The sequence below is a fragment of the Ochotona curzoniae genome, unplaced genomic scaffold, assembly GCF_017591425.1.
Source record: "Ochotona curzoniae isolate NIBS_2020 unplaced genomic scaffold, NIBS_Ocur_1.0 contig_899, whole genome shotgun sequence".
Lineage (NCBI taxonomy): Eukaryota > Metazoa > Chordata > Mammalia > Lagomorpha > Ochotonidae > Ochotona > Ochotona curzoniae.
This window is the reverse complement of record NW_024466605.1, coordinates 8,256,613-8,283,238: the sequence shown is the minus strand read 5'-3', so window position 1 is coordinate 8,283,238 and position 26,626 is coordinate 8,256,613. Positions and strand designations below refer to the sequence as shown.

Below are 26,626 nucleotides of genomic sequence, written 5' to 3'. Positions count from 1 at the left end.
GAGGATTCTCCATCAGTTGACTTACTGAGTGGCCGCAGCGGCCGGAGGGGCTGCCAGGATAAGAACCAGTGCCCATATGGGATTCCAGGTGTGCAAGGCAAGGACTTTACCTGCCAGGCTACCACGCTGGGCTCTTGACCCACCAATTTCTAAGCCAGGTCATATGGCTTATCCACTTAATTCCTGAAACAGCCTCTCCTTATGGAGAAGTTCAAACACGCACACTGGTACTTTTCTAACCTCTGCCTAACAGACTCACACAGAGAAAGAAGCCAGTTACATTTGGGGGCCAGGATTGTGGCCCATATTTGGCCACCAGTTCAAGTCCCAGCTGCTTCACTTCAGATCCACCTCCCTGCCAATGCACCTGGGAAAGCCATGGAAGATGATGCAACTGCTTGGGTGCTGCACCCACGGGGGAGACCCACGGGGGAGACCCACAGGGGAGACCCACCGGGATTTCCGTGCTCCAGCCTGTTGTGGCTATTCGGGGCAATGAACTGGGAATGGAAGGTCTCTCTTCCTGTCTCTTTCTGCAGCTCTGCCTTTCAAATAAAGAGATAAATATTTTTCTAAAAGTTAGTGCAATTTGTGCTTTCTCTTTGCTAGCAGAAAAAGCAACGCACAGTACACTGCAGGGAAAATGCTGTTGTATGAATTGCACAGCAGCCAGAGAAAGGAGGGACTCCTCCCTTCCGCGGCCAGCATCACTTACGCCATGATGAGCTGAGTGTGGGCCCAGGTGACAACCCGATAGAGCAAGCGCAGGGGCTGGGCCCTGATGGATGAACTGGCAAAGGCATGAATCAGGTAGTCAGCTTCTACCATCACAGCCCAGCAAAGGAAACCGAACACCTGCCCTGGATGGAGTCCGTGCCACCAGGCAGAGAAAGCGAAGGTCTGGAACAACGGCCACAGCCCACTGCGCTGGAAGACCAGCCGCCTGAGCCACAGAGCCGTGCTTTGGTTCCATTTCCTGGTGAACAAGGCTAGCCTGTGCGTCGTTTCCAGCGTCCAGATGTCCGCGTCGTGGACAAAGCCATCCTCACCGGGGCTTTGGCCCCAGCCAGCCGCAAAGCCTGCTGTATGGAGGAGGGACTCATCCAGCAGCCACTGGGAGTAGTAGGTGAGTCGGAAGAACACAGCTGTGGCCCACATGGTAGAGACGCACTCGAGATGCCGGCACTGGGCGAGTCCAGTCCCTGCACGCAGCAGTCCCCTCACGGCCGCCTTGAGGCACTCCAGTCCCAGGACCTGCAGGCCTTTCCAGAACAGAGTCTGGAACAAGTGCCTGAGACCCACAGAGCTGGAGCTGTGAACACGAGCCTGGAATCGCTGGAAGGAACACAGAGGACCTCCGAGGAGAGCAGGAAAGAACAGCAAGTAGCTGAGATAGGGTAACGCCGCACACAGACGCTCCCACACAGTGCACCTGTTCCTGTCACCGCCCGATGCCACCTCCACTTTCCCTTCACCAATGTCCAGCGAGAGCGACGTGACCCTCTGCGTCAAGAGCATGAGTGAAGAAAGAGCGATGCAGAACCTGAAAGATATATATACATATATATATATATATATATATATATATATATTTTAGTGTGAAAACACTCTTCTATTCTTCTATTCCAGCCTGTCACGTGTGATCATAGAGCAAGGGGCAGGGCTACAGCGCCCCCTCTAAGACAAGGATGAACTGAGAGCCCTGCTCAGCTCTGTACAGGACCAAATGTCACATTCAGCATGAGCCAGGGACATACGCTAAAGGACGACAAGAAACATTATGGGGGAATGTGGAGGGTAATATTTCTAAAAAAGGCTTGTAAAGATGAGGACCCGCAACTTGGGAGAGATTTGCCAGAGAAGAAAGAAAACTTGAGGGTGATGAGGAAGCCCTGGGAAGTTGGAGATGGTATTCCCTGTAGGACCCTGCCTGGGTCGGGGCTGGTTCTGAGGCATGCAGGAGGATGCACGGTGAGCCTATGACAGCGAGAGGTGTGGTCATCCATTCCACAAGCACCTGCTGCGTCATGGCCAAAGATTGTGCTGCCAAGTTTTGCTAACAGTGGGCTTCTTGCTACAGTCAGTAAAGCTGCTGCAGGCATCTGAGCAGTGAGCTGAAGGGTCAAAGTCCCTCCCTCAAACCCTACCATTCAAACAAAATCTTAAAAAAAAAAAAAATCACAGCCAGCTGGGTTAGGCCACTGCTTGCAACAGTGATATCCTATGGGGTTGGTACAATGGCTGTAATCCCCTGTCTGCAAGCACCAGTATCCCATATGGGTGCTGGTCCATGTCCCAGCTCCACTTTCCATCCAGCTCCCTGCTTATGGCCTGAGAAGGCAGTAGAGAATGGCCCAAACACTTGGGTCCCTGTATTCACATGGGAGAGCTGGAGGAATCTCCTGGCTCCTGGCTTCAGATTGGCTCAGCTTTGCCCATTGCGACCATTTGGGGAGTGAGCCAGTTGATGGAAAATCTTTCTGTTTCCTCTTCTTCTCCTGCCATATATATAATATATATTAAATATGTATATAATGCCATTTAAATTATTTTATTTTTAATGTTAGTTATTTTATAATTTTTAAATGGCATTCTATATCAGGTTCAAATCCCAGCTACCCTGATTTCCACCCCCCCAAAAAAAGTCATTGTCTGAGAGAGGTTCAAGGTCACGCTACGCCACCAGAAGAAATGGCCACTCCAACACTAGGTTTTCTCCCTGACGGTCACGCTGCGTGTTCATCGCTGTCCAGCTCCGGACAAGCAAATCAGCAAGTGGCTTTACCCGGTGGAGGGTGGCTCCTGCAGGTAATGCTCGGTGTACTGCAGCCCCAGGTGGCACAGGGTCTGCCAGCTCATCTGGAAGAGGAAGGTCCACCTGTGGACGGCCTGTGGGCCGAGCGAGCAGACCAGAAGCACAGCACAGACAGCCGGGATGAAGACCAGCGCCGCGTAGGGCCCCATGGCAGCCGCGGCAAGGGCGCCCCCTCCCGTCAGCAGAAAGAGGTACCTGAAAGAAAGGGGAAAGGCTGGCGAGAACAGGGGCAAACCCGCCGGCCCACAGGGAGGGAGACCCCGCCGACCGCCCGCAGGAGCCATGCTGCATCACTCGGCTTTTTGACCTTTTGGGACAACGAGCCAAGGGCAATTTGTTCCCTCAGAAGACATACTGTGGCTTCTGCCTCAGTGACCTTGGGAAGCCGTCTCTTTCATGCCCACCCAAGGCAACCCGTGCTTAGAAAGTCTTTGTATTGATCACATCCTTGCAGTGCCCTTTATTTTAAAATGGAATCGTGTTCTCTGGCAAGTCTGCACCGTCCCTGCAGATCATGTCTCTTGCAGTCTGTTCCTGCACATATAGGACATGTCTGGCAAGGCTATGGCTCAGTTGATTTTTCTTTGCATCAACCAAGGCATTGTTAGAAATCTCAATATATAAAAACCCTAGTTTCCAGAATAAGCACTTTATTAGGAGGTGGCCCTTTGACTGTGGGTTTCCATGTTACGAAGGATAATCTAGAGAAGTTGGGTTTTTTTGTTGTTGTTTTCTTTTTCTTTTTTAAAGTGAGACCATTTAATGCATTGAGGTTATTGGATATTAAAAAAAATTATAATAAATTTGTCAAATCTCTAGTAACAATAATTCTGAAGCCCAAATTGAGATGTGGGTAACCTAACAAGATTCTTTTTTAAGATTTATTTTTATTGGAAGGTCAGATATAGAGAAAGGACGAAAAGGAGGAAGATCTTCTCTCTGATGAATCACTCCCCAAGTGACTGCAACAGCCAGAGATGAGCCAATTCAAAACCAGGAGCCTGGAGCCCCTTCCAGGTCTCCCACATGGGTGCAGGGGCCCAAGGCTTCGAGCCATTCTCGACTGCTTTCCCAGGCCACAAGCAGGGAGCTGGATGGGAAGCAGGGCTACTAGGATATGAACCAGTGCCCATATGGGATGAGGTGAGGTCTTAAGGCACTAGGCTACAGAGCCAGGCCCACAAATTTTGTTTTATTTCATTTCTCTGATAAATCATACAAAGACTTAAAAAAAAAAAACAAAAGCACATTTATGGGGGTGATGCTAAGCCTCATGATTAAGGCACTTGTTAAGGTGCCCGGACTCCAGGCCAGATCATGGTGTAGCAGTTAAAGCTGCTGCCTGCAACACTGGTACCTTGTGGCTGCCACTTTGTGTCCCGGTTACCCCATTTCCAATCCATCTCCCTGCTTATGGCCTGGGAAAGCACAGAGGGTGGTACAAGTATTTTTGGGACTCTGCATCCATGTGGGAGACCCAGAAGACGCTCTTAGCCCCTGACTTCAAAGCCTGTCTCAGGGCTGGCCTTTGCAGCCATCTGGGGAGTGAGGCAGTAGACGGAATATTTCTCCCTCTCTTGTACCTTTCTTTGCCTTTCAAATAAATGAATAAATCAAGCTCTCTCTTTTTAAGTGCCTGTGCACTTCAGGGTGCCTGGGTTCAATACCTGCCTCTTGCCTCTGACTCCAGCTTCCTGTTAATGCACAGCCGAGGGGGCAGTGGTGGGGGCTTGAGTAATTGGGGAAACTGGGATCCCATTTGGCCCAGTCCTAACCGTTGTGGGAATCTGGGTAGTGACCCAACAGCCAGGAGTCCTCTCTTCACGTCAGCCTGTCTGCCTCTCAAATAAATAACAAGTAATTTTACATTTCCTTACAAATTACTTACGTAACTTAAGTATTACCTTATATAAAATTCAATTTTACTTAAAAAAAAAGAAATGGATAATAAAATTTGCCAACATGAGGAGTGCTAGGACTGGAATCTAGAGTCGCACACCTGGGAAGAGCCCTGTGCCATCCCAGCATCCACCTCATCCACAGAGTTTATTATCCACTTGCCATTCCATGTGAACCTATCAAGCTTTGAGTCAACGCAGGTACCACATTCATTTCCTCTGTTATTCATGGTCATTCGCAAACAACCGGCCGTCAGAGGTGCAGGCGGACAGCACAACTACCAGGCAGTCTCCAGGCCTGAGGCCTGTTGTATTTTCTGACCTGGATGGAAGGCTTAAGTTGGCAGCACCCCCACTCCCCTTTCCCCCACGCCCTACCTACCTGGCATTGGCAGAAAATGAGTCCTTGCTACAGAGGTGACTAAACAACAGTGCGAAAGGGAAAGCGGCTCCTTGATAGAGTGACATGGGGTGGAGGGGGGGTGCCTGCAGCCAATGCATTGGAACTGGAACCCAGGACACGGTCACGTCCAGCATCCTCAGTGCAGCCTCCTGCGAGAGAAACGTCAGCCAGGCGCTCTCTCTGGACTTTTTATAAGGTCAGTCAGTTGGTCTCTGTGTGTGTGTGTTTGGAAGGTCTGCGTGAACAAAAACCGAACAGAAGCACCACCTACAAGCAGTATGGAAGCTGGCTTTTTTGATAAGGGGAACTGCACCCTGGAAACCAAAACCTCTTTTGGGATTATCATCACTTAATAATAGCTGCTAAAAGCACAGCTCTCAGAAGTTGCGGCCACCTTCCGTTGACACTGGCCATTGTTTGTTTTTCCAGTCTTTGTCCTGCCATTTTCTCTTCACTAGGTAAGGAAAATATCTCGTTTTCCAGTTGACGCTGGGCAGCTCCCTGCACGGGCAGGAGGAATGAGGTGAGCAGGAGGAAAGGAGGCAGGTTCTGGAAGCGGAGAATGAAGGTGCTCAGGGTGGTACGGCGGGTGGAGCTGCTGCCTCCGTTACACCAGCATCCCATAGGAGGGCCAGTCCCACTGCAGGCTGCTGCACTTCAACCCCGCTCCCTGCTAAGGTGCCTGGGAAGGCAGCAGCAGATGATCTAAGTGCTTAGACCCTTACCACCCACGTCTGAGACCACGATGGAGCTGTAGGCTCCTGGCTTCAGCCTGGCCCAGTGCTGACTGCTATTTGGGAAGAGTGAACCAGTGAAATGGAAGATCTGTCTGTATCTGTCTGACACTCCCTCTAACTCTGTTTTTCTTTTCTTTTCTTTTCTTTTCTTTTCTTTTCTTTTCTTTTCTTTTCTTTTTTTTTTTTATTGATATACAGAGAGGAGGAGAGACAGAGAGGAAGATCTTCCGTTCAATGATTCACTCCCCAAGTGAGCGCAACGGCTGGTGCTGAGCCGAAGCCAGGAGCCATGGGTGCAGGGTCCCAAAGCTTTGAGCCGGCCTCAACTGCTTTTCCAGGCCACAGGGAAGCAGCTGGATGGGAAGTGGAGCAGCCGGGATTAGAACTGGTGCCCATATGGGATCCCGGCACGTGCAAGGTGAGGACTTTAGCTGCTAGGCCACGCCACCAGGCTCCCTAACTCTGTTTTTCAAGTGAGAACAAATCTTTAGAACCAAAAACAAGATGTCCATTGTTAACCACCACTCTCCTCCTCGTTTACTCCTCTCATACAAGCATCCATTATAATAAAATATGCGTGGGTTTCAACAATGTTTATATCACAATAAACTTTGTTCTTCCTTCAGTCTTCATGGATGGAAGTGCCCTGGTGTCTATTTCGCCTTTAGTCTATTGCCCGCCCTCTTCAGGCCAGATGTGAGAATTACAATGGAGGAACGGTTCATGGCTATATTCCCTGCACAAAAGAACGCTATCTACAAATGTTTTCTCAAGAAATACTTGCTTACCTCATGGAGGTTTTGAAGAAGCAAAAGGGTAGGGGGCCAGCACTGTGGCACAGCCAGCTAAGTCTCTGCCTATAGTCCTGACATCCCATATAGTCAAAAGTGTGCAGAGGGAATCATTGAAAAATATTTTTGATTTGGGATGTGGGCAATACAGAGGAGCCTTCACTAGAGGCAAGATGAGAACAGCAGAGCCACTCTTGGCTAATAAGGTCTATCCATGGACCAGGGCATGACAGGGTTGGCCCTGATCAGTGTCGGTCAGCTCAAAAGGAACACCCAAGAGCAGGCAGCCTTATGGTAAGGCTGAGGAAATACGTTTTAAAAATTTAGTTATGTATCCATTTGAAAGGCAGAGTTACATAGAAGAGGAGAGACACACAGAGAGACATTTTAGATGTGCTGAATCACTCCTCAAATGGCTGCATTGGCCGGGGCTGAGGATCCGAAGCCAGGAGCCAGGAAATTTTTTCAGACCTCACAAGTGGGCTAAGGAGCCCTGGCAATTAGGCCACCCTCCAGGACACCGGCACTGCAGGTGGCAACTTTATTTGCTACACCACGATGCCAGTTCCCCAGAGGAAATACACCTTGATGGAAGAACATCTTGGGGCAAGGAGCACCTCTTTCTGGGGACTCTGAGCATTCACTTCACCTCTCTGAGACTTTCATCTTACAGTTAGACAGAAAGAGGCTGTCCCAACAGAACTGTCACAGTAAGCATGTAAAAAACATAGAGTATAACGCTGGTTGGTTGGGGCCTGTGGCAAGTAAAACCGCTGCCTGCGGCGCTGGCATCTACAGGCACCAGTTCGAGTCCCGGATGATCCAGTTCTGAGTCTGTGCCCGGGGAAAACAGTGGAGGATGGGCCAAGTGCATGGGTCCCTGCAGCCATGTGGGAGACCCCAAAGAAGCTCCAGACTCCTGGTTTGGGCTTGGCCCAGCCCAGACCACCTGGGGAGTAAAGTAGAGCATGAGAGATTCCTTTCACTGTCTCCCCCTCTTTCTGTGTAATTCTTTCAAATAAATAACTGAATATGTCTCTAACCAGGAAAAAAAAAAAGCTGGTTGGTTGAATGTAGTTGCAAGTTTAATAATACAGTAATTGCACCTGTGAGTATTACTGGGTTATGGATGTGGGTGGACCAGGATTTGGCTCCTGAACCACTCAAGATGCCTAAGCCCCGAGGTCTGACCTGAAGGGAAGGGGATCGACCCAGTTCAGCTGTCTGACTGTAGGCCGGAGAAGTGACTGCACTGCCTGAGGGCTTAGGGTTGGATCCTTGGTTCAAACGATGATGGTATTACAGGGAGAGACTGTTACAGAAATTCAGAATCAGTTCCTGGCCTCGTGGCGAATGGACAATAAAGTGGGTGGTGGTGAGCAAGAGGGAGGGGGTTTTGTTGAGAAACAGAGACCCCTGCTTGCTGAGAGGGTCCCCAGGGGAGGGAGAGGCCCACCCAGGTCTGGGTGTTGGGAGCTTTCACACAAATGTATATCAATGGATCAGTTCATTGTTCCAATATGTCAGCGGTCTGCTTTGCTATTTTCTATGTCTCTTGTGTAGCGGTTCTAGTTCCAGACCAGTTAACGAATGTTACCGTGTCAACCACCTGGGAGATGCGACAGCTGAGACACACTTGCCAGGAGAATCTGTGCCCACCCAGTCCGCTGCCCAGTGTCTAAGGCAGGCCGTGCCCACCAGGTCAGCTGCCCAGTGTCTAAGGCAGGCCGTGCCCACCAGATCAACTGCTCAGTGTTTGAGGCAGGCTGTGCCCACTCGGTCAGTTGCTGAGCGTCAAAGGCAGGCTGTGGCTGTGTGCTCTGATGTGACGCCAGAGCCTACTTTTCACATGGTGACCTGTGGGTAGGGGACCCGTTGTGTTTCCTAAGCATCAATCTTTTCATTTTAACAGGCCAGTGTCTTTTGTGCAATCAGCTGATGTCAGGTTTCATACAAACACCTGGCTCCTTATTCCCAAAGGGCTTGGGGAGGGCCTTTCCCAACTGCCAGTTAACCCTTCTAACTCCTCACAAGACCACATGGAGGACAAACGAAGCTCCTCTTGAGTATTTTAGCTAAATTAGAAAAAAAAAAAAAAAAGCCCAGGTGAACACTGCTAACACTTACAGTAGGCTGCAGCCAAAAGCGAAGGCTAAGGAAGACATGGTCCCTTGTTCTCCTATCACGTCTTAGTCTACTGTAGCGACAGCAACGAAAACAAATGCTATCTGGTTTTTAAGATCATTTTAAAAGAGTATTGATTGATTGATTGATTGATATGAAAGACACACTGACAAAGAAACAGAGAATTTTTCCATCCACTGCGTCACTGTCCAAATGGCTGCAACTGCCAGGGTTGCGCCGCGCCGGGAGCTTCAGCCTGGCTTGGGGCATCTTGGTGAATCAGTAGGAGCTGGCTCAGAAGTGGTTCCGGTGAGTCTCAAACCTGTGCCCAACCGGGAAGTTGGCTCTGTCACAGGTTGCGGCTTTACCCACACGGCACCACACCAGCTTTCCGGGAGGAACTCTGGTGCCAGGGTATGCTGCTAGTGGGTAAAGGAATAACCACCTGCAGAGATGGGAAGTTGTTTTTTTTTTTGTAGGTTACTATTTTTTTTTATTACATTTGATTTTATGACACAGTTTCATAGGCTCTGGGATTCCCCCAACCCCTCCCCGTGTCCTCCCCCATGGTGGATTCCTCCACCTTACTGCAGTATTGCAGTTCAAATCAAATACAGTATTACAGTTCAAATCCAGTCATATTTCTTTCATTGCAAGCATGTACCATGCATAGAGTCCAGCATCTTATTGTCCAGATAAATTCAATGGTTTCTTGGGGGAGACAATCTCTGGTCTGAAGGCAGAGCTGGCAGAATATTGCCCCGACCCATAAAAAGCTACAACTTGGGCCCGGCGCGGTGGCGCAGTGGTTAAGGTCCTTGCCTTGCACGCCCAGGATCCCAAATGGGCGCCGGTTCTAGTCCCGGCGGCCCCACTTCCCATCCAGCTCCCTGCCTGTGGCCCGGGAAAGCAGTCGAGGACGGCCCAAGGCTTTGGGACCCTGCACCCATGTGGGAGACCTGGAGGGGGCTGCTGGCTTCGGATCGGCATAGCATCGGCCGTTGCGCTCACTTGGGGAGTGAATCATCGGACGGAAGATCTTCCTCTCTGTCTCTCCTCTCTGTATATCTGCCTTTCCAATAAAAATAAAAATAAATCTTTAAAAAAAAAAAGCCACAACTTAGCATCAACAACGGTCTAGAGATGGGAAGTTTTATAAATGGTTGGAGAAGCGGCGACCTGTGGAAGGCCACTTTTAAAGCGATGGGTTGATTATTCCAGGTCGCAGCAGCAAGAATGAAGTCTTAAGACAAATACAAAAAAAAAAAAGACAAATACAAAACTGTAAAAAGCAATGAAGCAGGACTCCAGGCCCCGCCCCCGGTTCGCACAGACCCCGCCCCCGGTCCGCACAGGTCCCGCCCCCGGTCCGCACAGGTCCCGCCCCCGGTCCGCACAGGTCCCGCCCCCGGTCCGCACAGTCTCGCTCCGCCCCTCTCCCCGCCCCTCGTTCCAATCCTGCCAGGCCCTCCAGTCGCTCTTCGAGATCATCGGTTTACGCAGGCGGAGGTGTCGATCCCAGCTGTACTTGGATACCGGGCTGTACTATGGCTGACAAGACGCAGAAGAGGTAGGTCGGCGCTGGAATAAACGCTTGTCTTCAGCTCTCGGCCAGGGCGGAACCCGGTCCTGCTCGCCAAAGGCAGACACCGAGCTGGCGTCTTATCCCGGGCGCTTGGGCTTGGTGGTGCCGAAGGCCCGAGGCTTGGTGGTGCCGAAGGCCCGGGGCCTGGCGTCGGCTGGGCAGGGAGAGCTGAGAAGGGATGCGGATTCGTTCCGGGAAGGTGTTGGTTCCTCCGTCCTGGCCGCCCCTCCTCCAGCTGCCCAAGAATCAGCGGACAGCAACTTCTGACCCTCCTGAGCCCGAGGGGTGACTACGCCCCTTCCCGGACCGTCTACGGGGCTGGGGCCGTGGCCCCGGGGACACGGGGCAGCTGGGCCGGCAAGGTCTGTAGGGACAGCGCGGCCTTGTGTGGGCCGTGTCCCCGGGAACAGCGTGGGGCTGGGTGGGCTAGGTCCATAGGGAACAGTGTGGGCTTGGGAGGGCCGTGTCCCCGGGGACAGTGTGGGCTTGGGTGGGCCGTGTCCCCGGGGACAGTGTGGGCTTGGGTGGGCTAGGTCCATAGGGAACAGTGTGGGCTTGGGAGGGCCGTGTCCCCGGGGACAGTGTGGGCTTGGGTGGGCTAGGTCCATAGGGACAGTGTGGGCTTGGGTAGGCCGTGTCCATAGGGACAGTGTGGGTTTGGGTAGGCTGGGTCCATAGGGACAGTGTGGGCTTGGGTAGGCCGTGTCCCCGGGGACAGCGCAGGGCTGGGTGGACCTTGTGCCCTGGAACAGCGTGGGGCTGGGTGGGTCATGTCCCCGGGAACAGCGTGGGGCTGGGTGGGCCATGTCCCCAGGGACAGTGTAGGCTTGGGAGGGCCGTGTCCCCGGGGACAGTGTGGGCTTGGGTGGGCTGGGTCCATAGGGACAGTGTGGGCTTGGGTGGGCTGGGTCCCCGGGGACAGCGCGGGGCTGGGTGGACCTTGTGCCCTGGAACAGCGTGGGGCTGGCCGTGCTGTAAATATTGTGTAGAGTAGTACAGTGAGGATGAGAGATGACCAGGTGAGTTTAATAGGCCTGTGGTGACACTCCTCTCCCAGCCTCGTGTCCTGCATTCTTTCCCCATTCCGGGCTGCAGTGGGGTCCCTGAATGCTCGGATAGTGTAGTTGGTGTAGAGGTGATTGAGGGTATTTTTTTTTTTTCCTGCTGCACCCGGAGGCCTGTTGATGAGGACACGAGTTCTCTCCTAAAGCTCTCTCTTGGACCTAAGGGTGAAGCAGGAGGGTGCCTGGAGGTCTGTCCTCTTCCCAGTCCCTGGAACATGTTGGATGTCAGCTGGTGCTCCTTCCCCAATGGGCAGGGCTGAGGGAATGGAGTATCACACACTGCTTGCTTCAGCAGCACACACACTACAACCGGGAAATTGCAACGGGAAGTAAGGCCTAACCTAGAGGTGTCAAAAGATGTGTGTGGGAGTGAATGTATTTTACCAAGGCTTAAGGGCCTACACAAATTGCACATTTTAGTCCAAAAGGCTAACTGTACATGGAGAATGTTAGGAATGGCTTTATAAAAGGTGGCCCCTCAGAGGCAACAGCACCCAGTCATCACAGAATAGCATCTGGAGGGCCAAGTTGGGTCCAGGAAACTTTGAATTAACACTTTTTTTTTTTTTAAAAAAGGATTTTCTGTTTGTTTTAGCTTGAAAGAGTTGCAGTGAAAAGGTGAGGCAGAGATAGAGATCTTCCATCCACTGGTTACTCCCCAGATGGCCTCAACAGGCAGAGCTGAGTCAGTCTGAAGGCAGGAACCAGGCGCTTCCCTGGGTCTGCTGTGTGGGCACAGTGGCCAAGCACTTGTGCCATTGTTCACTGCCTTCCCAGGCTCCTTAACAAGTAGCCAGACTGGAAGCAGAACAGCTAGGGACTCCAGTTGGTGTCATGTGAGATGCTGGCACCTCAGGTGGAGACTTGGCTTGCTCTGCCACAGTGCTGGCCCTTCAATTAACACTTGAAAAAGAGATGATTGCTAGGGCAGTTCTGTTCCAGGAATGAATTTTGCTTTAAGCAATCTCTGGTTGGTCTGAGTTTCCTCATGTGTAAAAGTGAATCTTTGGAGCAGATGGGAATTTTTCTGCTTGGTAATTCTGCTGGGTCTTTTCTTTTTTTAAATTATTATTATTATTTTTTAGATTTATTTATTTTATTGGAAAGGCAAATATACAGAGAGGAGGAGAGACAGAGGAAGATTTTCCGTCTGATGGTTCACTCCCCAAGTGAGCACAACGGCTGGAGCTGAGCCAATCCGAAACTAGGAACCTCTTCCAGGTCTCCTATGCAGGTGCAGGTCCCGAGGCTTTGGGCTGTCCTCAAATGCTGTCCCAGGCCACAAGCAGGGAGTTGGATGGGAAGTGGAGCTGCCAGGATTAGAACCGGCTTCTAAATGGGATCCTGGCGCATTCAAGGCGTGGACTTTAACTGCTACGTTATTGCGCCAGGCCCTGCTGTGTCTTACAGAAGTTTTTCTTTTTTCTCTCAGTCAGTAGGAAGCCTAGTATTTTCTGTGATTCCAGCAGGTTGATTCTTGATGAGTTGCCTAGCAACTAACTTAGAATCACTGGTGGAATTTCATTAACTTCTGCCAGGCAGGACTTCAATGCCTGACAAAGTGATGGATACACAGGTAGCTGTGCACAGCCATTGGTTGAGTATAGACTCACAGATTCTTCCTTTATTTCTTTTCTGTTTGATACATATTCATCTTAGGGCTTTGAAAAGACTGCAGGGGCCAGCATTGTAGCATGGCAGGTGAAGGTGCCATATGTAACACCAACATCCTCTATGGTACCAGTTTGAGTCCCAGGGTTGAGCAGAAGCCAGGAACCAGAAGCTTCATCCGGGTTTCCCAAGTGGGTACAGGTAGCCAAGTACCTGGGCCATCATCCGCTGCTTTCCCAGGCAGTGAGCAGGGATCGGAGCAGTCAGGACATAAACCAGGTACTGGCGTTACAGATAGCAGCTTAACTCACCTCACGGTAACACTGGTCCCATAACAGCTGTTTAGAAAGGAAACAGTGCCAGGCTGTCACATGGGGACTCCTGCAAATCATATTACCCAGCTGAATGAATCCCTGGCCACTCCACTTGCAATTCGGCCTCTGTTAAGGTCCCGGAACAGCAGTTGATGACGACTCAAGTGCTGGGGTCCCTGTCCCTCAAGTAGAGGACCCAGAGGGAGTTTGGAGCTCCTTGCTTTGGCCCGGATAAGCCCCAGTTTTTGTTACCAGTTAGGCAATGAACCAGCAGATGAAAGACCTCTCTCTTCCTTTCTCTCTGTCTCCCTTTGAAATGAATAAGGGAACAATACAGACATTAAAGTAAAAACCCCAAGGCTCTTTTCTTCTGGTATGATTCTCGCCTGTGCCTTCAGCCTCACGGACAGTGTGCTGCGTGAAAGCGTTATACTGTATTAAAACCTGACTGTCACAGATGACCTTCCCTTTTCCCACCAATTTTTAAAAGCTTCTTCAGGATAATTTCTGTAGCAATGTTTACAGTGTTGCCCATGATGAATATAACTTTATTTTCTGCCTCCAGTGTGAAGATTGCCCCAGGAGCAGTTGTGTGTGTGGAAAGTGAAATCCGGGGAGATGTGACCATAGGTAAGAGTTTATTAGTGTTGCTTCCCAAGAACTGGTGAGGCTTAATCAATGTTAGTGCTTCACCATAGTGATCACCCTTTGTGTCGGTATCACTAGTGTCCTGGTTTTGTTAAAGTATTTCCTCCTACAAGTGTTTGACAGTCTTAAAAGAAGATTTCCACATGGAATGGGTTTGGAATGGGTTTGGATTTCCACATGGAATGCTGATGATGCGGCATTGTGGAGTCATTCATTGGCTGAGAAGTGTCTGTCGAATGCTTGCCATGTGACAGGACCAGGGACAGCCATGAACACAGCTGACAAAGCACTACCTCCTTGCAGATTGCATTTCCCTGGGTGATCACAACTGGAGTAGCATGGCGGGCTTTGCTTGCTCCCTGCTGCTCAGCTGCTGGTCACCTTGGACAGATCCTGTCACTTCTCTAACCTTCATTTGCCCCATCTGTGCCATTGTGTGTGTGTGGGGGGTGGTCAGGAGTCCAGTTTGGCAGCACAAGGCAGTGGCTTCAACAAGGACAGGGCTCTTGTCTCATCTCGAAAGTCTGGAGGAAAGCAGTTCAACGCTGATCAGTTGTGTGTCTGGTGTGGAGCTCTGGCGTCATAGGTCTGAAAGTCGTGGTTCAAACACCAAGGGTCATTGTGGATGAGGAAGGTAAACAGTGGGCACGAAGGACCTCGGCCCAAGACAGTCACCTGCCTTTAAATAGCCTTGCTGAAAGTCCCTCAGAGCCCTTCTCTGTGTGTCCCTGAGCTGTGACTTCGCCTCATGGACATATCAAGCTGCAGGGAAGGTTGCAAAATGCCCTAGTTGGCCATATTGCTTTCTCTAATAATACCAGGGTTCTTTTTGGAGGAAACAGAAGCAAATGACAATTAACAGTTTTTATCACATGCAAAATCCTCCACATTTTCCTGAAAGAGAATTTTTTTTTTCCATTAAAGAATTTCTTTAGGGAGCCAGTGTTGTAGAGTAGCTTACCAAGCCATTGCCTAGAGTGTTGGCATCCCATGTGGACCCGGGTTCATGTCCAGACTGTTCCACTTCTGATCCAGCTCCCTGCTAATGGGCTAAGAAAAGTAACAAGATCTGGGAGACCAGGATGGGTTGTGAGGGCTTCTGGTTGCAGCCTGGCCCAGCCTTGGCCGTTGTGGCCATTTGGGGAGCGAGCTAGTGGAACGAAGATCTCTCTGTCTTTCTAACTTTGATTTTCAAAATAAATAGGTTAATCCTTACAATAACAATAACAATAGTTTCTTTAGTAGAAAAAGAAAAAGGAAAGTGTCATTCCTCTCCCCCCCTAGATTTCCAACCAGTTTTGGCACTGTTTCTTAGATAATCAGCGAAGATTGTGCCAGGATTCTGGAACTTTGTAGAAAGCAGCCCTATTTCTTTTCTGTGTCACACTAACTTACTGTCATTTCTGTTACCTGAACCACTTCCACCTTCTCCTGAGGAGAAATCATGAAGGCCACATATTTATCAATGTATTCTTCCACATTCTTTCTGCTCCACTGTTTGCTGTGTGTCCTTAGGGTTCTTATCAGGAGTCAAGGAGTGACTGCTCAGCTCTTCCGGCTGGAGAGTACAGCTACAGGAATGTAGTGAAGAGTGTCGAATGCCCCTCCCGTTTTAAGCAGTGATATCTGCTTTATGATAATAAAGTAGTCCAGATGTGTCTACACAGTTGTGTGTGTGTGTGTGTGTGTGTAGTCCAGATGTGTTTACTCATGTGTGTGTGTTTGCAGACAGAGGAGCTGCCAGCTGGGTCCCCTGTCTCACACAGGGACTTGGGGTGTCAGGGGTCAGTGCTCTCTGTCCTGTGTGTCCTTCTGGCTTTTACTGTGTGCTGCTCCTCCCCCTTCTTTATTCCTGTTATCTCCCTGAATCTCCTAAATGCTCAAGTTATAGGGTGTAAACCCCCTTTTTACTCAATGTTTGACCACCTGCTGTGTACCATTCCAATACTTAACAAGTAAAATGACAGTGCAACACATTTTTGGTCATGTATTATAACATAAGAAGTGAATATAAATTTTTTTTTCTTAAAAGATTTCTTTAAGAAATTTCTTTATTTTATTTGAAATGCGGAGTTAGGGGCCTGGTGCAATGGCTCAGTGGCTAAATCCTTGTCTTGCATGTGCTGGGATCCCATATATGTACCAGTTCCTATTCTGGCTGCTCTACTTCTCATCCAGCTCCCTGCTTGTGGCCTGGGAAAGCAGTCGAGGATGGCTCAAGGCCTTGGGACCCTGCACAAGCATGGGAGACCGGGAAGAAGCTCCTGGCTTCGGATTGGCTCAGATCCAGCTATTGCAGTCACTTGGGGAGTGAACCAGTGGATGGAGGGTCTTTCCATATCTTCATCTCTCTGTAAATATGATCTGTCTGCCTTTCCAATAAAAACAAATCTTTTAAAAAAAAAAAAAAAGAAAAGAAATACAGAGTTATGAGAGATACTAAGAGATCTTCCATTCACTGACTTCACATCTTGGCTGGGCCAGGCAGAAGTCAGGAACCTGAAACTATCCAGGTCTGACATGAGTGGGCAGGGGCCCAGTTACTTGGGCCATCCTCGGGTGCTTGCCTAGGTTCATTCACAGGGAACTTGATTGGGAGTAGAGCAACCATGACTCAAATGTGTACCCATATGGGCTGCTGGAATTGCTGGAGGCTGCTTAACCCACTGCACCACAACATCAGCTCCTTTGATTATAAATTCTTTAAGAAAGAAATCTATAGTTATTTATCACGGGATAGTTCCAAGTTAATTTTTGTTTATTTATTGTCCTTTTAAAACAATTTGTTTTGAAGGCAAGAGACAGTGAGGGAAAGACAAATTTCTGTGTGCTGGCTGCTTCACTTCCTATGTGACCCTACTAGCCAGGTCTGAGCTAGCCAAAGCCAGAAGCCAGGCACTCAATCCTGGTCTCTCGCATGGGAGGCAGGGTCCCCAGTGTTTGAACCACGTCTGCTGCCTTCCCTGGCACATTGGTGGGAAACAGGGTGGGCAGCAGAGCGGCTGGGCCATCCCTCTGAACTTTGAAGGAAATGCTAGTATCACGTACTGTGCCACAGCACCAGCTCCTGTTACATTTATTTTTGACCTATTTTTTTAAAAACAGAAGTTACAGGATCAAGGGTGGCTACCGCCAGGCTTGCATGGGGCCAGGGGCATAGCACTGGCCGTAGGAGCTCATGTCCAGGCAGTCAGAGCGAGCCTGGGGGGATTTCTCCAGGTGTTTGGTCCTGAGCAGGGTTAGCACACTGGCCTGGTGGGCTGGCAAACCAGGCTTGGGAAACTATAAATGGACCTGGATCTTGGGTGTGTGAAGGGATACGGTCCCAGGCCAGCACATGTGCCATGAGCTAGAAGGCTGGGCTGGGGATTCCATGTGCTCCTAGTCACAGGGACAGAGCATTGGTCAGGGAAAGGGGAGGTGGGAGAGGGAGAACTGCTGAGAGCGTGTTGCAGGTGAGGAATGACTTCTGAGGGACTCCCAATGACAAGGCCTCTGTACTTGCAGGTAAGCAAGGGGACTGAGACAGAGGTTTGCAGGGGAGAGGCTGGAGAAACTTATTGGGTCAGACTGATGCACCAGCCATGTGGGAGACCTGAGCTGGACTAGATACCATGGACCAAAGTGACTACCATTCACCACTGCATGCTAAGGCTTGGGCTGGGGGCCTGCCTGGCAGGGCTAGAGCACAGTCCCTGCATGTGAGTGTCAGCACAAGGGACAGGTAACGTTAGTCTAGGCCATGATACTAACCAACACGCGAGAGAGCCAGGTCTGGGGGCAGACTCTGGGGGATATCTGGGCTCAACCCTGTGAACTGCAGTTTCCACTGTTTTGCCCAAGAGCTGGGGGTAGTGACAGGCTGAGTTAGGCATGACCATGGAACCCTCTGACTCATGGGTACTGAGGTTGGGAACAGGCCAGGCAGCTCCAGGCTGCAGCACCCACAGGTGCACCCAAGAATAGGGTGTGGGGCAGCTGGGCTGCAACATCCACTGACTCATACAACGGCCAGAACACAGTGGGCAGACTATGCTGGTAAGGGCCTAGCACCTGCTGGCACATATGCAATCTGAGTCTAGGAGTGGACCTGGTGGGGGAACTTGGGAAACTCCCTTAGTGAGTCATCACTCCCGCTGGTGAACATGTGGTATTGGGCCTGGGTGCAGGTCAGGCCAGGCAAAATAGTTCCACCTATCAACAAGTGTGTGGTATGGTTCTGGAGGGGGGCGGATGAGGCAGAACTGTGTCAACCTTAGTCCACTGACGTGTATAGGAGACAGGCTGGAGTGCAGGTCCATTGCAGGCTAGACTATCACACCTACCCGTCTGCATGAGCGAGGGATGAGAGCAGAGTAGTCAGAGCTAGGCTACAACAGCCGCCAGTGTGAGCTGGGAGTTGGGGCTGGCACAGCTGGATCAGGCGGCAGCATCTGATGGCAAAGGCTAAGACGGGGGATGAGCTATGCCAAGCTGGGTCAGAGCAACCACTTGCACATGCAAGATCTGTGTCTGGGAACAGGCCTGGTTGGGGAGATAAGGTGATGCCCTGGCTGGGTTGTGGTTCCCATTGATGAGCGTGAGGGTCAGAGTGGAGGCGGCAATCTGGGCTGGACAAGACTTTAGTGTCTCTTGGTATGGATGAGGACTGGGTCTGGTGTGCACAGCCTGGACAAGACTCCAGCACCCACTGATGCCTATGAGAGCCAGGGTAGTGGACTGGACTAGGTCTCTGCCCCTGCTGAGCCATGTGTGAGTTGTGTCCGGATGGCTGGGCTATAGCATCCAACAGTAAGAACTGGAATGGTTTTGAGCCAGTTGGGCAAGGACACTGCTCTTCCCAGGATGGGAGGTGGACTAAGTTTAGTCTGGGCCAAGGACCCATTGGTGTACATCAAATCTGCCACTGGGAGGAGGCCTGCTAGAGGAGCTTGGGGAACTCCTCTGTCAGGACCTTTTTAAGTGCAAGAACCATGGCTGGGAGCTACGCAGACCAAGCCAGGTTATGGTACTTGCCAGTATGCATGTGGGTCAGGTCTAGGGGCAGGTCAAGCTGGGCTAGTTCATAACATCCGCTGGCAGATCTGAGAACCAGGATGGGGTGCAGATAGGCTGGTTGAGCTATAACACCAGCCAGTTCTCGTTAGGGCCAGGACTAGGTGCTGGCTGGGCTGGGCAAGGCTGCAGGACCCACCAGCATGAGCTTCAGTGGTGGGGCAGGCCCGGCCAGGCCAGGCAACAGCACCTGCCAGCAAATGCCAAGGTGAGGTGGCTGCAGCACCCACCAGCATATATAAACTCAGGTGTAGGAGGGTGCAGTAGAGGGGCTTCAGGGGGGTTCCCCTGCTGAGGCACTGTTTCCACAGGTGAGCATGAGAACTGGGATAGGGGCAGATCGAGCCAGGCAGGATTACAACACCTATTGAAGCTAAGTTAGGGGGAGAGCCAGACTGGGTACCGATTGTATCCACTGGTGCATTGATGAGCCAGAGTAAGTGCAGGCTGGTTGGACTTGCCAAAGCATCAGCTGTGCAAAATACTGGGACTAGGGACAAATTCAGTCAAACCAGACTGCGGAACCATCTGGAGAGTGCAGGATCCAGGACTGGTAGTGGGCCCGGTAGGCCCGGTAGCTGATGGGCTACAGCTCCCACTGGTGAGCATTAGGACCAGGGTTGGGGGCAGGCCTGGCTAGACAGGTGGTAGCACCCACCAGCATGAGTGTGGGCTGGAGAGTGGGGTTGGTTGGGTTGAGCTAGGCTTCAATGCTGATTGACGTGTATGAGAGCTGAATAGGATGTGGCAAAGTCTGGACCAGTCTGCTGTACAAACTGGCAAAAACAGGAGCCAGGGCTGGGGATGAGCCTAGTGGAGGTTATTGGGGATCACTCCAACTAGACTGCAACTTCTGCTGGTGTACACGAGGGCTGAGTGTGTAGGGAGCAGGGTTGGGCTGGGCTGCAGCATTCATTGGTTTACATAAGAGATGTGGCTGTAGACAGAACTGGCCCAGCAGTTGCAACTACCAGTTTGTGCGTAGACTGATATGGGGGACAGACAAAGCCAGACCCCGTACTTGTAACAAGAGAACAAGAGTCAAGTCTAGGGTCACTTCAGACAAGGTTTCTTTGGGGATCCCTCTAACTGAACCACTGGACTCAGAACTCCAACCATGGGGAGAATCGCAGAATCCATAGTCTGGCCGTAGAGTGCATGTGTCAGAGCTGGTCCTCTTCAGGGGCTTAGAACAGTGGGCAGTATACAGAGATGCACATGGAGGATATAGTAGTCCATTGGATCCTGCAGAGGATACCTGGTACCATAACAGAGGAAGGAGGGTGGAACAAATGGGTCAAGAACTCCAGCCAACCATTGACAGCAAATATCCAGTTGAACAGAGATCCTAAGGCAGGCTGTGTCAGTCAGTGGGCCTTGGAAGGATTTCCTCGTCCTTGAATCAACGAGATAAACAGCATGTCAGAAGTATCAAGCTATCGAAACCACTTGAGCAGAAATTTGGAGCATGCGCCACACTGGGAACTCTGGGATGACATCATGTGACTGTTCCCATCCCTGGGTACTGAGGCAGTTGGGAGTCTGGCTGTGGCTTCTCCCCTTAGCTCTCCTCTTCCCCCACATACAGGAAGAAGAAAAAAGAAAATATGAAGCAATGGTCTCACCCCTTTTCCCCTCATCCTTGACCCCTCACATCCTAATCAGCTATGTAAGCATTATCAAAAATAAAATTAGAAACAAGAAAAAAAAAGAAACATAAGTTACCCAAATCGCAGAAACAGCTCAGTTATTAAGGAAAAGGTCCAGAAGAATATTTTGTCTTCCACAATTTTTATTTTAACTTTGTTGCTTATAAAGAGAAGAATTGTTGATAAAGATATTCTTTAAATAAAAAAGATATTTTTTATAAATTATAAAAATAATTGTTATAGAAATATAGAAATTTTCCAGGATAGATTTTCAGATAACCATCTGTGTTCTTGTTACATTTGGTACAAACTATCTGTAATCTTTTGGCTGTTATTCATTTTTCTGAAGTAATAAATACATCAGACTAAAAATTTCCCGGGAATTGGGTAAGGTTAAATCAAAACTGGGGCCAACATTGTGGTGCAGTGAGTTAAACTTCCTCCTGCAACAATGGTATTCCATATGTGAGATGGATTTTATTGTTTTTGTTTTTATTTAAGTTACTTATCAGGATAATTGATCTTTGTCTCTTGTGCTATGCATAATGAAGATTAAGTAATAATTGTAGCTTAGTTAATATTTCAATCTATTTGAAATGCAGAGTTAGAGAGAGACAGGTAGATTTTCCATCTGCTGGTTCACTCCCCAAGTGGCAGCAACAGCCAGGGCTCGGCCAGGCTGAAGCCGGGGAATTATCATCCAGGCACATTAGCCAGCAGCTGCTTCCCAGAGCCCCCACCCCGGCCGACATATGAGATGCTGGCATTAACCCTCTGCACCACAGTGCTGGCTGGCCTTGGTGATGGCCTTTTTCTTTCAGCAGATTTTGTTTGCCTGCATCCTCCAGTCATTTCCACTATTTTACAAAGTATTCCATCCTGAAATATTTTTGGAAGAAGTAATCTCAGGTCAGTAGAGCTTTAACCCATTGCTCTGTTCTCCTGCAAATGCAGGCATTTCGTCCAAGACCTTAGCACTTAGAAGTGTAGTCCTTAAGCAGGAAGCCCGCCCACATGTAGGAGCTGTGCTGGAGCCCTCCGCCCCCACTGGGACTGTTGGAGCTGATCCTCAGGAAACAGGAGCTCTGTGTTTGTTCTACTCCTGGGTCAAAGATGCTTCCCAGCAGGCCAGCTCAATGCGTGCGCCACGCATCGTGTGCTGGAAAGCTTTGCTTTGAGAGCTGAAGAATGTTCTGGAAGGTCTTCCCAGCATAGTTCATGTCCATTGTCTGCTGACAGCCCAGATTGCCAGCACTGGGATGGACCTTACCAAGGACGTTTGGTGAAGGCCGGGCTGGGCACCGCGGAGAAACCTGTGCTGGAGGTGTGGGTCTGTTCCGGGAGCGCAGCAGCGTAGTGACTGATCTGAGGAAGCGGCACGGCTCAGGCTGCCTGTGCAGGTCTTGTAGCTGACAATCGGGGCGTGGTGTCATTGTCAAGGGAGTTTGCAGCTTTTCAAAATGGCGTTCTAACACTTTGCTTGAGATTGCTTTCTCTAGCAAAGATAGAGAGGGAGAATGGCCTTTACCAAATGAAGACCATGGAAATTTGATGCAAGAAATGTGTTTCTGACTATGTTGCATCGTGCTCTGCCAGCTGTGTAAGAAACTAGCTCATCAGCCAGCTAGGGCAACTCCAACTCTGCACAGTTAGCCAAACAAAGAGCTAAGGCAACGAGGGTTTTGGCGCATTTGGTAAAAAACACATAGAGACAACCAGGAAGAGCTCCAGGAAGGCTCTTAAAAACACAGTCAAAAAACTTTGCGTGGTGATGTATTTTTAAAACACTTGAACCCCAATGCCCTTAAAGTGCTTGTGGCATGCAGAGGTGCATGGAGTAAGCTGTGCCCACACTTCAGTGCGCTGTCATTCACAGTGCTGCACTCGCCAGCCCTCCCCCGCCTGCACTCAGCCCTGAGCCCAAAGCAGGGTCCTTCTCTGAGTCACAGCATTGTTTTAAGAAGCTCACTTAAGGGGGTGGGAAAAAAAATCACTTAAACAAAGTCACATTAGCTGAAGTGTGTGTATGTCAGCTTCCTTCATGTTGCCCCAAAAAGTCCTGCAAAAGGTTTGCGTGCATTTTATCACTGCCTGTAATACCTGCTTATTTTGTAAAACTACTTATGAAAAACATGTTTATTAATCCTTTTATCTTCCTATGATACTTTGACCTTTTGGTTAAAAGCAATAGTGACCCTGTTTCCTGAGTGGAGGGGAGAAAGTAGTCCCTTTTTTCTTTTTATTTTTTTAATAGGAAAGTGGGTATGATTATTTCTATATTGTTCCCTTCATGTTTAAAGAGGGTATTAAGGGAGAACCCCACCCAATTTCCCACCCTCCCTAGGTCCCGGATGTAGGGTATGCTCCGAGGTTTTTGCTCAAGTGGTTTTGATAGTTCACCAGTTATGAATCGCTGCCAATCTTGCCACTCCAAGCACCATGAGGTCTTTGAAGAATCCACTGATTGACATAGTCCATCATAGAGTCTCCGTTTGCCCAGTATTTTGCTGTCAACATATAGCTGAGGTGGTTGATTGACCTGTTCTGTCTTCTCTCTTTCCTTGGTTAGGGTTCTGGTTAGGGTTTTGATGGTGAGATCTCAAAAAAAAAAACTTTGTCTGAGGTGTTCTCCGACCAGATTCTTGTATGTGCTAGTAAGTACAGGGCCCTGCATAGTCCATCACCCTGATCAGCTGGTGGTTGCAGTTGCTGGGTTGATTCTGTTTTCAGCCCTGACTTCCCCTGGAACCAATGGGTGTTGCAGTCCAGCCTGGTTCTGCACAGCACATACTCAGCCCTTGCATAAACAAGTGGGAGCTGCAGCCTAGTCGGAGCGACCCACAATAACCCCCACTAGGCCCTCTACCCTGGTTTGCCAGTATGTGTAGCAGTAGTCCAGTCTGTCCTACACTCCATTCCACCCCAGCCTCTGTCCTAGTTTTCATGCCCTCCTGTAGAAGTGGTAACCCAAGGGGGAGGAGCCCACTATTGCCCTCCCATGCCTCTCCCACTACCTGGATTATGCACTCTTCAGGTAGTTCTGTGGTTTGACTTGACAGAACTAGCCCCCAGTGCCAGCTTCTGCCAGCTGATGCTGTGGCTAAGCCCAAACAACCCTCACCCACTCTAATTTTGTTTGCACCAGTAGGAATAATCAGCCCAGCCTGGCTTTTCCCTGATCTAGTCCATATGAGGTGCACAGGTGTTATAGCCCTGCTTAGTCTGGTCTGCCCCCATCCCAGCTCATGCTCTCCAGTGGGAGTAGCTATCCAGCAAAGCAACCAGTCCTTATTTCCCATGCTGGCCCTGCACCCCCCCCCTTCCTGGTTCTCACGTGTGCTGGTTGGGTGCTGCGGTCACTTCTGGTACAGGCAACCTCACCTTGGCATTCCGTATTGTGTACTAGTCTTTGTTGCGACCGAACCTGGCTCGACCCACACTGATCTGGTGCCTGGATTTGCCAGTGGATGATGTGAACAGATTCAGCCTGGTCTTCCCCCTACCCCTGCCAAATGTACATCAGTGGGTAACTTTCCTTGGCCTGTTCTGGGCTGTTTCCTATCAAGTTTCTTGCGCTTACCTGCAGGGACTGTATCCTGCCAGAGGAGTTGCCCAGGCTCCTCCATCAGAACCTCTCCCAATGCCAGGTTTCGCGCATACCAGTGGGTCCATGAGCCAGCCCTACTCAGTTCACCTCCTGTCTTAGTAGGAACAGTGGCTTTTCCTGAGTGGTCTTCAACCCATACTGGTCCTTGCCTTTGGATGTTTCAGCCCAGCCATGGCTCCTCCATACCCACGTATGGCTCACACATGGCTCAGTATGGGTTGAGACCTTGCCTAGTCCATCGCACATCTATCCTGGTCCTCCAGAACACCAGAGGGTATTGGAGTCTGGCCGGGCTCGGTACGTCCAGTCCCAGTCCACACTTGTGCCAAGCGAGACTACAACTGTTTCCTGATCAGAACGCAGCCTCTATTCCAGCCCATGCGCCCCTTGGTGGGAACCTCAACCCCGTTAGGGTGTCCTCTTAGTTCCCCAGCCGAGCCTGTTCCCAGCCATAGATCACGTGCATGCCAGTAGTTGCTCTGACTCAGCTTGGCTCAGCCTCTCACCTGTCCCGACTGCTGCCTTACACACTGTGGCTTAGTGTTCCTGGCTCACTCAGACCAGTAGGTACAAGAGCCTAGCTTGGCATGACCTGTGCTCTATCCTGGTCTCTAGTTTTGCTTGTGGGCTAAGGTTTCTCAGTCCTGCCTGGTACATCCCATTCCATTACCAATTGACACCTTAGCCAGCTGTTGGAGTTACTTTGCCCAGCTTGTCCAGGTCGGACCAAATGTTCACTAGCAGGAGCTGTGACTCGCCAGGGGAGTTCCCTCCGCTTGATCCACTCCCTTACCCAGTTTTCATACATGCCATTAGGGTTAGGCCAGGTTCTGGCGAAGTCTGGCCTTCCATTTGGCCTTGTATGAGCTGGTGAATGTTGCAGCCCGGCCCACCCCACACCCTATTCAGGATGCGCGTTTGGGTGCTGCTGCCCTGACCAGTCCAGACTGTTGGGGGTTCCTTTACCTGTGATTGATGGCAGGCTCCTTGGTCACACCCAGCTTAGTCCATCAGCACGCCAACTCTTGAGATAACCAGTGGGGGTAGAATTTCCACAGGGTTTGGCCCACACATCCCTCACAGAATTTACCCCTGGTTATGGTTCTAGTGCTAGTTAATGTAATGGCCTGCTTAATGTGACCCTTCTCCTGATCCATCATCATGTCAGGTAACAGGGCATGATTCTGCTGGACAAGCCCCAAGCCATAGATTTTGCATGGACTGGTATTTGGTGGTCAGCATTGTTCAGTGATTACAAATTTAACAAGGGAAGAGTTACTGTCATTGGGAATCTTTACGAATGCTTCACGTCCTAGAAGCACAGTGGGTTCAACCTGGAGCTACGTAAACAGTGACTCAAAGAACCAAAACCCAGGCCCAGGGACAGCTCACCACGTGCACATGGTGGCTGTCGTCTGGGAATCAGGCATGAGACGCTCCGTCCTGAAACCCACCCTTTTTCTTTTCTTTTCTTTTTTTTTTTAAGATTTATTTTATTATTTTTATTGGAAAGGCGGATATACAGAGAGGAGAGACAGAGAGGAAGATCTTTTTTTTTTTCTAAAGATTTATTTTTATTATTTTTTTATTGGAAAGGAGGATATACAGAGAGGAGAGACAGAGAGGAAGATCTTCCAGCCACTGATTCACTCCCCAAGTGAGCGCAACGGCCGATGCTATGCCGATCTGAAGCCAGGAGCCTCTTCCGGATCTCCCACACGGGTGCAGGGTCCCAAAGCTTTGGGCCGTCCTCGACTGCTTTCCCAGGCCACAGGCAGGGAGCTGGAAGGGAAGCGGAGCTGGCAGGATAGAACCGGCACCCATATGGGATCCCAGGCATGCAAGGCGAGGACTTAACCACTTGCGCCACTGCACCGGGCCCTCTTTTTTTTTAAAAAGCAGATTTATATATGAAAAAGTTGGAGCATTTTGGTCTGGAAACACCAGGACCTGTAGTTTGAGGATGCTGCCAGCAGGTGATGCTGGTGTCTAAATCGCAGGTCTTTTTTTTTTTTTTTTTTAAGATTTATTTATTTTTATTCGAAAGGCAGATATACAAAGAGGAGGAGAGAGAGAGGATGACCTTCTGTCTGATGGTTCACTTCCCACCACTTGACCGCAACGGCTGGAGCTGAGCCAATCTGAAGCCAGGAGCTAGGAGCTCTTCTGGGTCTTCCATTTGGGTGCCATGTCCCAAGGCTTTGGGCTGTCCTCAACTGCTTTCCCAAGCCACAAGCAGGGAGCTGGATGGGAAGCAGGGCCGTCGGGATCAGAACCGGCACCCGTATGGGATCCTGGCACGTGCAAGGCGAGGATTTAACCACT

At 50.2% G+C, this 26,626-nt stretch overlaps 2 protein-coding genes across 4 annotated transcripts in view; one reads left to right on the top strand and one right to left on the bottom strand.

The window, feature by feature from the left end:
- Nucleotides 1–579: 579 nt before the first annotated feature.
- MBOAT4 (membrane bound O-acyltransferase domain containing 4) lies at nucleotides 580–5,348 on the bottom strand. Its single transcript, XM_040994230.1, is given in 3 exon segments — nucleotides 580–1,543; nucleotides 2,786–3,010; nucleotides 5,096–5,348. Coding segments are annotated over 3 exon segments (1,344 nt in total). The 5' UTR covers nucleotides 5,251–5,348.
- A 4,895-nt stretch (nucleotides 5,349–10,243) lies between these two features.
- Nucleotides 10,244–26,626, top strand: part of DCTN6 (dynactin subunit 6) — a 59,324-nt gene continuing 42,941 nt past the window's right edge. For all 3 annotated transcript variants that reach the window (XR_005885285.1, XM_040994229.1, XM_040994228.1), the window contains exons 1-2: nucleotides 10,244–10,338; nucleotides 13,908–13,972. Coding sequence is in view for 2 of the 3 variants with exons in the window: in XM_040994229.1 (XP_040850163.1) it covers nucleotides 10,316–10,338; nucleotides 13,908–13,972 (88 nt within the window). In the remaining variant the exon portion in view is untranslated. The remainder of the gene's footprint in view (nucleotides 10,339–13,907; nucleotides 13,973–26,626) is intronic.